Genomic DNA, 12,897 nt, shown 5'->3' on the forward strand with positions numbered 1-12,897 from the left:
TTACAATACAGGGGTTACAATAGGTTATATGAATGAGTGATTATCGTGCTGGTGGCGTGGCTGGTCTGGCAGCACCTGCGCTCAGCTGAGAGCCTGAGATAAAGTGTAGCCGCCACCGCGTAACCTGCCAGTCCTCGCTCTCTTAATGTGTGCGTTAATTCGAGCCCTGTATGGCTCTCTAGCTCGCTAGTTCTTATTTCTTTTACGAGTGTCGATCAAGCTAGTCGCGCTGGATTCCCCAAAGGAAATATTTTTTTCTGTTTTCAAGCGTAGGATGTGGATTACTGGCAAGGTTGACCAGACGTCGCATAAAGAACAGATCTTCACGGACCTGTACAATGAGTGTCGGAACATCGCACCAGGGGCCCGCCTCTCCTACATGCTGCGGACCAGGCTTGAACGCTTCCAGAGAGAGGACAGGCGTGAGATAGTGACTAGGACCAGGGACGGGTGTGCCCCGCTCTTTGTGGCGTGTAAAAGGGGTAATGTGGAGGTGGTGGACTACCTCATTATGACGTGCAATGCTGATGCAGAGCAGCGGGGATTGTATGAAGTGCCTGATGACAGATCAATTCATAATGTGACTCCTCTGTGGTGTGCCTCTGTGGCCGGCCGTTTGCCGGTAGTGAAGTGTCTGGTGCAGCATGGGGCAGATGTCAACAGTGTGTCTGATACAGGCTCCACACCTGTGCGTAGTGCTTGTTTCATGACACATCTAGATATCGTCATGTACCTGGTGGAAAATGGGGCCAACATCTCAAAGCCCAACTATAATGGTGGGACATGTTTAATTAATTCAGTGCAGAGTGTGAAGCTGTGTGAATACCTACTGCGGCATGGTGCAGACGTCAATGCTCAGGACATCCAGAACAAGACAGCACTGCACTACGCCATCCAGGAGCACCGGTATGAGACCACGCGGTTGCTGCTGGAACATGGTGCTGACCCTCACCTCACCAGTCGCTACCGGGATGATGCTCTTCAAACAGCTTGTATCAAAGGGGCATGTCAGATCTTTGAGTACCTGATCGGCGCAGTTTCATACCCACCTTCGCGTGTGGCAGATGGTTATGAATTGTTAGGCACCACCTTCTTGGATGAACACCATGACATCCAGGCCGCTCTGCAGTACTGGCGTAAGGCTGCTGCTCTCCGCCAGTGCGCAGGTGTGTCCAAGCATGTATTGCCTGCCCGACGTAATTACCAGTTTGCTGTGGAGTTTCGCACCGGGGATGAGCTGGAGGCAGTTGCAACGGACCTCAATGGCATGAGAACGCAAAGTTTGCTGATTTGCGAGCGTGTGTTGGGGACGGCACATAAGGACATGATATTCCGCCTCATGTACCGTGGCGCTGCATATGCTGACTCACTTCAGTATCAGAATTGCATTGACCTGTGGCTCTATGCACTAGAACTTAGAATCCAGAGAGATACCATCCTCTTCAATGAGACCTGTTTTACTGCACAAGCACTGGTTAGACTGTACTTGGATATGATTGACAAGCATAGTGCTGGTGTGATGACAGACACAGTTGCTTTTGAGGATGCTTTTCGGACCCTAGAACTAGTGGTGGAAGAGTTGCCGCGGTGTATGTCCCTCTTGCGTATTAATCCCGTCCACAAAAAGCATCAGAGTAACTTTGACCACATGCTTAAGGTGGTGACACATATGCTGTTTGTCCTGCTGAACATTCCAATGACGGAGGAGCAGGAGAATCGTACCCGTGCCCTGGTGAACAGCACGGTGCGTCTTGATCCCCGCACATGTCAGGGTGGCCACACATTGCTTCATCTCGCCGCCATGAAAACTAATGTCTTAAACAACCATTCATTACTGGAGGACGACCATATGACCCCCTTCCCCTCAGTGAAAGTGGTCACATTTCTCTTGGATTGTGGTGCCCCTGTCAATGCCACAAATGACAAGGGCTCCTCTCCACTCTTCATGGCTTCGCAGGATGTGCTATTCAAAGAGGAGGTTAGTGATCCTTCTTTACACTTATTTCCATGGAACTGTATTTATTTTATTGGGTGAGTTCAGTACCAGTACAGAAACAAGATTCATTTTGTGCCCCTGCCCTTGGCTGTATTTTAGTTGTGCATCATTTTATAGCAATTGTTTCCTCAGAACTGTAACCTGTTATAAGGCACTGTACAGTACATAGTTTCATTATTTACCCCCCATACCTACGAAATAGCCCAATGATGTGATGTAAGACAGTGTGACAGATTACCAAATTGACACTCATGTACCAAATTGGGACTTTTGATTGGAAAATATAATTTTTATCAGTGTACAGGTTCATATACTGTACCTAATTAGACTGTCTGAAATGCACTTAAAAAATAATGCTTACCGGTGATTTACCTTTAATAAAAAAAAAGATTCAGAGTGAAAACATGCTAAAGTTAGTAGGTTCGTCCCCTTTAGATTGCCAGCATGCAATGACAGGCTTCTGTTTTGCATAGAGACTGATTTAAAGTGCAGATAAATGTGTTGGGTATTTGCATTTTTGTCCATAGCCAGACACCACAATCCCATAAGGGGTGGTCATTTGTTTTTAGCTGTTTTACAGGGAGGGGCACAAACCCTGCACCAACCCACTTCCTGACACGTAAGGAGCATTTATGGGTTAATTGCAAATGGTTTAAATCAGTGCTAGAATGGATGTGGAAGATGTGCAGATTGGCCTGGGAGGAGGGTAGAGTCCCGAATTGGAAGTCAGGTATAATTATTCCCTTGTACAAAGGAAAAGGGGAAAGAGAAGTGTGTGGTAATCATAGGGGCATTTGTCTTCTTAGTACGGTATAATAGGAAAAGTGTATGGTTGGATACTTATTGAGAGAGTTAGAGAAAGAACAGAGGAATTAGTTGGAGAAGAACAGGGAGGCTTTAGGAAGGGAAGAGGTTGTGTAGATCAGATATTCATTCTTAGATCCTTAGTGGAAAAGTTTCTAGAGAAGGGAAAGAAGTTGTGTGCAGCTTTCATGGATTTGGAGAAAGCATATGACAGGGTGGATAGACAAGGATTGTGGAAAGTATTAAGAATATATGGAGTAGATGGGAAGTTGTTGAATGTTGTGAAGAGTATGTATGACAGTGCTAAGGCTGCAGTGCGTGTGGATGGTGAACTGAGTGAATTTTTCTCTTTGAAGGTTGGGTTGAAACAGGGATGTGTCATGTCTCCATGGTTGTTCAATCTGTGCATGGATAGGGTAATGGATGTTGAAGTGGCCCTGGTGAAAGAGGGTAGTGTTTGGAAACTCCCTGTACTGTTGTTTGCAGATGATACTGTGTTGTTGAGTGAAGACGAAGGGGAGCTGCAAGGCTTGGTGGATGAGTTTGCGTGAGTGTGTAAGAAACGGACTCTAAAGGTGAATGTAGGGAAGAGTAAAGTGATGGTCTTTGAGAGAGGTGAAGTCAGTGAATGTACAGCGAGGTTGGATGGTGAGGAATTGGAAAATGTGAGTACGTTTAAGTACTTGGATGGAGGTTTGGAGGGTGAAGTGCTTGAAAGGGTACAGCAGGGAAGAAAGGTAGCTGGTTCCTTGAAAGCAGTGATAAATAACAGGGAAGTGAGCTTGGAAGTGAAAAAGTTACTACATGACAGTATTGTGATACCAACTCTAACGTATGGAAGTGAAGCTTGGATGTTGTTGGAAGGACACAAGTCAAGTGTGAGAGCAGTGGAAATGAGTTATTTAAGAGGAGCCTGTGGAGTCACATGGAGAGACAGGCTGACAAATGAGGATATAAAGGAGTGTTGTGGTGTGGATGTGGATGTGATAGGAAGCGTTAGGATGAATACACTGAGCTGGTTTGGCCATATGGAGAGGATGGAGGGTGAAAGACTGACGAAGAGAGTGTATGTGAATGAGGTGGAGGGGGGGAGAGGGAGGGGGAGGCCGAGGATGAGGTGTAGGGATGGGGTGGAGAGGTACGGTACCGGTATATGAGAGAGGGGAGTGTGAGTTGGGAGCAGGGCAGTGGATTGGCGGGGGACAGGGTGACGTGGAGGCAATTTGTTTGTGGCCACCCCGAACGGGATTGAGGCGTCTGGCAATAGATAGACAGATAGATAGATTAAGACTGCCCTTTCGTATAATTCTGTCTTTCTCCACATCTTTTATATACGTCCGTCTATGATAGTAGTGTTGTATTTCTAAGAAAGGATGTTATATTGATGGTATTGGTACTGGCACATTCGACTGCAGGTAGTATGTAGCATTGAAATATAGCTTTATATGCAACAGCACAGGCACCACTTCTGATCAGTAAAAAGAATTAAAGTACTGTACTGAGAACAATTTATAAATAGCCATGAATGAGCCAGAAGCCACAAAACAGAGACTTGGAAAAATAATGAAAGGATGTCAGGAAACCATAAATGTTTTTCATCTTCGTATTTAGGCCTATCATCCAGGAGCCACAGTAAAGATATGACGACAGAATTGGCAGTGAACTGGCACTTTTAATTGGAAAATATATTAATTTCCTTCACCCTGTTGGGTCACACACAATCATCTGAAATCCAGTCAGAATTTTGTGTTTAATTTAACTGGTAGCTAATAAAAGATCAGGATTCAAAGCAAAAACTTGCAAATGTTTGGTGAAATTTTTTGCCTTTAGCTTGAGAGTTTGCCTTGACAGACTTCTACTCAGTATAAATACCATATTGATTTAATATGCAAATACATTTATTTCCACTGTAAATCAGTGTTCATGCAAAACAGAAGTACTGTATATTAAGGAGTATCGGCAATCTGTCTATCTTTGTATTGCCAGACACCATAATCCCATAAGAGGTGGCCATTTGACTCGGAGTTAACGGTATTTGTTTTATGGGAAGAGACACTAGCGCTCCACCAACCCACTTGTTGACCTGTAGGGAGCACGTATGGTCTAGTTATATGGTTACCACCCAGCGTTGTAAATGGTTTCTTGGCTTACAGGAAACCATTTGGCTTGTCACTCAATGTAAAGCCACCTGTAAAGGAGAGAAAAGCAATAAGAAGTAACAGGAAAGATGGGAGAAATAGGAAGAGAGGAGGGCAGGCACAGAAAAAGAATGGTAAAGGCTAAGGAAGAAGTAGGCAGCACTACATCAAGTGAGTGGATGATGGTCGTCACCACCTACCACTCAAAAGGGGAAATATTGTACCGGGTACCCACTAACTTTAGCACATTTTTGCTCTGAATCCAGATTTTTGATTAACAATGAAGTTAAGCACAGTTCTTTGACCGGATTGCGGATAATTAGCCTAGGTGTGCATGAACCTATAAAGTGAAAAAAATTATATTTTCTAATTAAAAGTGCCAATTTAGTAAATGGCCACCAATTCAGTATTTCATCACACCACCACATAGCATTCCCAACCAAGGCCCATTTCAACATATGAAGCAGACAAATTACTTCATATTAATCATATCCATGTAACTGTGTATTATGTAGCCTCCACCATGAAGAAACAGCAGTAGCTACTAGATATGATTGCATTGTTCCGTATGACCGGCTGAGGAGTGTGATTGTACTGTAAATGTGCATGGGGAAAGGTGACCTGGAAAGAGGAAATAATAAATGCATAAACAGGGCTCTTGCTAACTGCTGATGGTTGCGAGCCATTTGGCTCCTAAGGTTTCAGATTTATGAGCCAAAAAAATTTTTAGTAGCCAAACTGACTATGAGCTAATATATTTTATGAGCAATAAATATATTTTTTTATTCACACATTGTAATGATTAGAATCATATAATAGAGTTTGTTGCTTGTGTATTGATTATTAATGGTGGCCACAAGGTGTATAACATGTAACAAGAACTTGAAGATCCATCCATCCATCTATCATCCAATCCTACATTGCTCCATGAGGAGCGTAGGAGCCCGGGGCTAGGCAGTTGGTCCCGACATTTAAGATGAGAGTGACCAACCTCACTCATTCCTGAGTGGCATTACATGAGCAATCAACCCCAACCATCCCTCGGATATAACCCTTCACCGGCTCAATCTGATTGGAGCACAATAATTACTCACTAAACCACCAGGCACCAAAATTTGGTTATATGGTTACCACTCAGCGTAGTAAATGGTTTCCTGGTGCACAGGAAACCATTTGGCTTGTCACTCAGTGTAGAGTCACCCACAGGCTGAAGGAAGTGGAAAGAATAAAAGAAAGAAAGACAGAAGAGAATGGAAGGAAAGAAGGATGGAGAGGAAAGGGCAGACACCCGAGAGCAGCACTACATCGAGTGAGTGGATGGTGACTGCCCCCACATAATTAAGTACTGTAACGAAACTCCTTTTATTGCACAATGAAAATAAAAATATCTGCATTTAATCTAAAATAAAATAATGAACTGTCTGGCTAATACTGCAAAGTAATTTGGAGGTCTTATGGAACAGCAAAATTAAAATAAGAAACAAAAACAAAATGAAATTAATGGAAAGACTTAATAATCGATCACAATGTCCTTTTTTGTTCATTTAAGTGAGATTTACATATTTTGTAGTTTACTGGGTTTTAAAGTGGTTGTATTTTCTTGCCAAAAGGTGACTTGCATGTAAAATTTGTTTGCCAAAGCGAAAAAATACTCGCATTTGCGAGCTGTGGCTCGCCAAACAAGAGACCTGATAAAACTTTTGGATCAGATGATGAAGGTAACAGGGAGTCCTGGAAGGGATGATAAGGGAAAGAATAAATATTGAAGAGATGCAGTTCGGGTTTATGCTAGGCAAAAGAACTGCTAATGAAATACAGTATTTATTGTCTGACCTCATTAACCCTTACAGTCAAAGATGTCTTTCCCAAATTGACAAAAAAAAAAAAAAAATGAAGGTAGAAAAAGCCCCCATACTGTACAATAAAATGTCCTTAGAATGAAGAGGCTAACATCTGTGGTATGGTACAAAGCATCCTTTGGAGTGCTAAGGTGAAGTGACCAGATGTCCACAGTCCATTGGGTTCCTTTGATATTTCAGTATAACGATGGTGCCTTGACCTTGGAAATGTCAAAAGGCAGTACTGTACTGGTACGTCTGTGTTCTTGTCCTGAACTTGCATGATTTTTTTTTTTTTTTTTTATATATCAAGGTCAGTGATAAACAACCAGCAACAGAATGATAGTGGGTACAATATCTTATACCTGTATTTTGAATGTCTGGATACCCCCTTCTGTTTTATTTCTAGTTGAATTCCATCCCCCCCAAAAAAATAAATAAATAAATAAACAGTTTTCTTTAAACTTACAAGAAAATGGCTACCCTACCTGAAATAACAAGTTTATAATTTTGAGAAGGATATAACTGGCACTACCTTTATAGCATAAATTTACACAAGGAACGTTAGTTTGGTATAGCCAGAGTACAGTATTTAAAATTACAGTAGTCCAGCACTGAGTTACTTAGTGAGATAGATGTACAAGTGCGAAAGTGAGGGAGCATTGTGGTGTTGATGTTGATATGCTGGAAAGCATAGGATAAAGTAACTTCTGCCTTGAGATGGTGTGGCCATGTGGAGAGAATGGTGAATGAGAGATTGACTAAGAGAGTGTTATGAAATGGGATGGAAGGAAAGGATGGAGAGGTACTGGGTAGCTATAAGTGACAAGCCACTAGCAAATGGTTTCCTGTAAGTCAGTAACCATTTAGCCTACTATGCTGGGTAGTAACCATACTGTTTAGGCTAACTAGGTGGTGGGGTGGGGTGGAGCCTACTATGGTGTCCCTGTTAACTAGGTGGAGAGATGTAAGTGCCACATTCACCCAGGAACATAACCTCCACACTATGATAGCTACTCCATGCGCCTTGCTATGGTGAGGTGTCACGAGCTGCATAGGAACATCAGTTTGCTGCACGGGATGGCCCTGCAGATGTGATTGCTTACCTGGTCTGTTTGATCAGACAGACTGGGGTAGGACAAAAACAGTAACATTAACAACAACAGTACTAGTTGTATGGAGAAAGCTGTGATATTCTGGATCACATCACTGTCTTTTAATGAGGACCATCTGTATCTCTCTTGCTCCTTGATCCCTTCACCCACCACTTTATTGATAACTCCCCACAAGATATGACAGAAGAGTCCAGGTTCATGTCTCTCTGCTCTCAAACATTCAAGTTTCCAGTCTCAATTCTTTCACTTAGCTATACATTGGTCAGCTTCCATTTCCCATTTAACTGCAGGTCATACTCTTGCAACTTCATTTAGTACCGTACTGTCATAAGGCATAGTTTCTGCTCTCCTTCTAGGCTACCTGTTCCCCTGGCAGAATTGAAGTCATAGCCAAGTTTTTCACACTGGTCAGTGATCTGTTCTTGGTGGTTGAAAGTGTTTCTAGGCTGCATGAGTAATATTGTCATTACAGCCATTCTTTGCATACTGTCAAAACTTCAGACTCTCACCTTAACACCAAACAAGAGATCTTTGTTCATTGTGAAACATGTCTTAGCATTTCCTTTCAGTCAGGTGTAGAGGTAGAGGATGAATAGAAAATATTGGTCACAAGTAGGCCATACCTAGCTCTTAAACATTCAGTAACTAAGTTGAAATTTCTAGGAATTTTATTCAGCAGTACTGTATGGTATTTAGGCCTGTATGTAGTCCAGACTCCATTGCCATCCTTTTCTACTGGGAAATTTAATTTTCTTTGTAATAAAGAAGTACCGGTAGGTTTTTATATTGTTTTGGCATAAAAATTTAGAGTATAGTCCAAAGAGTACAAACTTCAAGGATTTTATACGGTATAGCTACAAACTCTCGTGCAGGAGTACCCTAAGTGTGAGTCCAAAGTGATATAAACTGATAAACATGTACCGTATATAGTACAGTACTGACATACTGTACCAAGTAATACAGCCTGTATTACAGATGCTGTATATTTGTTTGAATACCCGGTACTGTACACAATTATATGCTGGTAGTGCAGTTATTAAGTACCTGTATTACATCATACCTCTATGCAAATAACTATGGAATTGATATCTTGAAGTTTAATCATGATGTAATGGGGTTGTTGAAGTATGTTGTAGTATACAGTACAGTAGGCAAATGTACCAGGTACTGTAAGTTTTAGGTCTTACCATGCTGATGTCATATAGAAATTTGATCCCATGAAAAACTGACCCTTGGGTCACTTTTCTATATAGAAAATAGGCCTTTGGCTTAGATAAAGCTAGGTTAGTTAGGATAGGTACTGTAGCTTCTCCATAGAAGGGGTCACATTTCTCTAATGGAAAAGTGTTCTAAGGGTCAATATTCCATCTGATACTAGTACCATTACTTTTATCAGTAATGTAAGTACTGTATTAGCCTCTTCAGTATGGGAAGCGCTTCCTTTGTTGAAGAAAGCAGTCTCCAGATAGCTAGCACAAATACTGGTACAACAAACGAAGGTGTCATTAGCTATACTGAAGGAGTCAGTGGTGTCTACTTTAACCTGTATACTGCAGTACAATAGATCCTTCCCAGTAAAACCTCTTCATCTGTGACTTACAGCATCTCATATTTTATTCTTGCTTTCTTTCGATGATTGTATTCAGTATACCAGTGATGCAGTAACTTCTAACTAGATAGGTTAGATATAGCCTTAATATGCCCTTTCAGTATGAGAAACCTTTTCTAAGGGGAATGATATTGTCAGGAAACAGGAGAATGAAGTACCGTAAAAAAAAATGTTGCTAGAGTCAGGGGGCTGTATGATATGGACATGTGCTACTGGTTGCGATTAAAAAAAAAAGGACATAGGCCTGTTTACAGAACTAGTTAATCAGTAATGAAGGGAAGGATTTGCAGATGACACACGTTGTTTTGGGTAACTACTGTACAGTACAATATATGAAATTACATGACAGAGCTAATTATAGTATGAATATGAAACTTGAGTGCCATAATGGTTCTCTCTAATTTCAGCAAATCAGGTTTTGTGACCAAGTGAAGTTATCAGTGTGTGATATATACAGTATACATCTTATAAATCTGTTTAAATTACCGGTATATTAATAATGGCAAATAAATCTGACGGCATCATATCCAGTTGGTGTAGCTACAATTTACATTGCCAGTGTTTAATATACAGTCAACCCCAGCAATTGGTGGGTTTGCGTGTTCGCGGATTTTTCTGGGATATTCATTCATTCATTCATTGCCAGACGCCATGTATCCCAAATGGGGTGGCCAAGGGCTTAGAGTTAATTGTTTTACAGGGAGGGGCACTAATCCTCCACCAACCCCACTTGACACGTAGGGATGCCAACAGCATCTGGTGTTCCCAGGCGGTCACCCATCCAAGTACTAACCAGACCCAACGTTGCTTATTTCAAGATATTTCCTGCTTTTCCCACAGTGTCAGCTGTTCCCAGTGATTCATAAGTGATTGTTATTTTATTTTTATTTTTTTGCATGATTTCCCTGAGAAATACTGTCCTAAACAGTTAAACTGTGCAGTTAGTTACCCTGTATAGGTATGTACCATTCAGCACATGGCAAACTCTCATCATCATCAGCGTACGGTGAGTACAGCACACTGTATGAGATAGGCTTGTGTATCATCCTGTACTATCCTTTTGGGAAGTGTTAATGTGCCATAAAATGCATTTACAGGTGTTACAGTGGGTTTGTAGATAATAGGAGTTCCATAGCTAAAACATTGAAATCAAGGACTTCTCTGGTAGGTTTGGGCTATTCGCCAAATTCAACACTCACAGGGTGTTCTGGTACATAACCACTGCGAATAGCTGGACCTGACTGTACATTACCACAAAGACCATGTTATGGACATGTCATACTGGATGAGTATAGGCCTGTATAAGTACTTAAGTTATGTACTGTACCATATTCAGTACTGTACTCATCTTACTGCAAATGTGGGAGCTGCCTTATACTGGTAGCTACTGTACTACATACCGTACATGTTTTTCTCTCTCTGAATACCTATATGTGTACAGTAGCTACATATAATGTAGCCTACCCTAAAACCAGTGTTGTTTTCAGAAGAAGAGCATAATCTTTTCATAGCAACTAGTTGCCAGCTGCTACAGAGTCACTCTCATAAATGTCTGCAAAATATCATTTGACATTTCCTCCCAGATTGGGGATGTTGGTGCCAACACCACCACCACAGCCATGTGTCAGTGAACCTCTCCCCCTCACTGTTTTTATGAAAGATTTTTTAATACTGTACTTTATTATCTAGTTTGTGTGTATGAGTTTTATTACAGTCCTTTTATTCTAGTACTTTTTTTTTTTTTTTTGAGGATACAAATAGGTTTAACAAAAACAGTAGCTGTGTATCAGTACATAATAACAGTATATACGGCCCATATTGTTGTGGTGTGTACTTGCTGAATACCGGTAGTTATTTTGTCAGTCGTTCACTAGACGCAGTAATTGCCTTAAACCAAAGATACTTTTATCTAGTTCACACATGTGTGTTAGGCTTCCTAAAGTTAGTTTTATACAGAAGCCATTTTCTTGTGAACATAATATTGTACCGTACCATACAGATTTAGCTACAGTGTGGTATGTTGCAAATTACTCAGTGAATTACTGTACAGTACTGTAATATACCAGGTACTGTACTGGCAGTGGGTACCATATTTTTCTAGTTGTTGTTCGTTGCTTGTCATCATCATAACTCCAGTACTTAAATTATTTTACTGTATTATGGTACAGTAGAAGACATTAGATAGAAAAATTAAAAGGTTGCTGTAGCTGCTTGATATATGGCATCCTCCATGCATTCAACTCATTCTTCATTTTCTCAGTCTTTACAGCTAGTATAGTATTTGATACTTTTATTTCCTGTACGTGAGAGGGTGCCCTACCACCAACATGGTCTTTTTTGCAGTCTCAATAGTGTTTCTGAGAACACTGCTGTATGTTCAGACAGTCTTATATATAGCCTGCTACTTTAGCATTTTCCTAATTTGCTACATAGTTATGCAGCTTGTTTCTTTGTTTAAAATTGACACTGTAATTCCTTCATATATTTGCAGTTATTCTTGTATTTGTACCACAGCACGTATTGCATATTCATACAGTTTCATGATCATATCAGTGTGTGATTTTTTTTTTTTTTTTTTTTTTTTTTTTTTTTTAAATACCAGCATACATATTAATCGGGTACCTGGTACCACATTCCTTTTTTTGGCCCAACCATCTGGTTTCTGGAAAGGCTTTGAGATCTCTGGACCTTTCCCTCCCCAGAAATGTTTCTCTTTGAACTTGCATTCCTTCCTTTAGCTCATTTGTACTTGCTTGTTAATGTAGCTACAGGTAGGCCTATATAATGTTTATACCTGGTGGTAGGTGGGGGCACCTATCATGCACACATGATGTAGTGCTGCCTTCTTCTTCCTTCATGTCTATCATTCTTTTTCTGTCTGTCCTCCTCTATTCCTGTTTCTCCCATCCTTCCTGCCACTGTTACTCTTCTTTCAACATCAGGTAGCTCTATATTGAGTGATAAGCTAAACAGCTCCTTGTAACCCAAGAAACCATTACAGCGCTGGATGGGAACCTTACAAGTAAAGCCAAATATTGAGGTGACGTAGAGCCTGCATTGGTGTCCCTGTTAACTGGGTGGAGAGACAGAAATGTAATATCCTCCCAGGAACCAAACCTCCACACCATTCCCTGTGCCTTGCTGTGTTGAAATGCTGTCAGCCATACAGAAATCTCGATTCACTGCACAGGATGTTCCTTGAGGGGAAGTTGCTTGCCTGTAGTTGATGGTCTTCTTGATCAGACGGTCTGGGGTAGCTCAATAACAATAACAACACTGTGTATACCATAGTTTTTGTGGAATGTAGTTTTACTTATAGCATATAAGGATTTTTAACTTGTTGCTTTTTACCTATCATGGGAAGAAGGAAGGCATTTGTTACAGGTATTTTGTTGGT

The 12,897-nt window shown here is 41.1% G+C and overlaps 1 protein-coding gene across 1 annotated transcript in view; it reads left to right on the forward strand.

Annotated features, from left to right (window-relative positions):
• The first annotated feature begins 274 nt into the window (after positions 1–274).
• Positions 275–12,897, forward strand: part of m-cup (ankyrin repeat protein mann-cup) — a 120,831-nt gene continuing 108,208 nt past the window's right edge. The window contains exon 1 of the mRNA XM_080266643.1: positions 275–1,978. Coding sequence (XP_080122769.1) covers positions 275–1,978 — 1,704 coding nt within the window. The remainder of the gene's footprint in view (positions 1,979–12,897) is intronic.

Source organism: Coenobita brevimanus, chromosome 21 (genome assembly GCF_032717465.1).
Source record: "Coenobita brevimanus isolate Jiangsu-jjx chromosome 21, ASM3271746v2, whole genome shotgun sequence".
Lineage (NCBI taxonomy): Eukaryota > Metazoa > Arthropoda > Malacostraca > Decapoda > Coenobitidae > Coenobita > Coenobita brevimanus.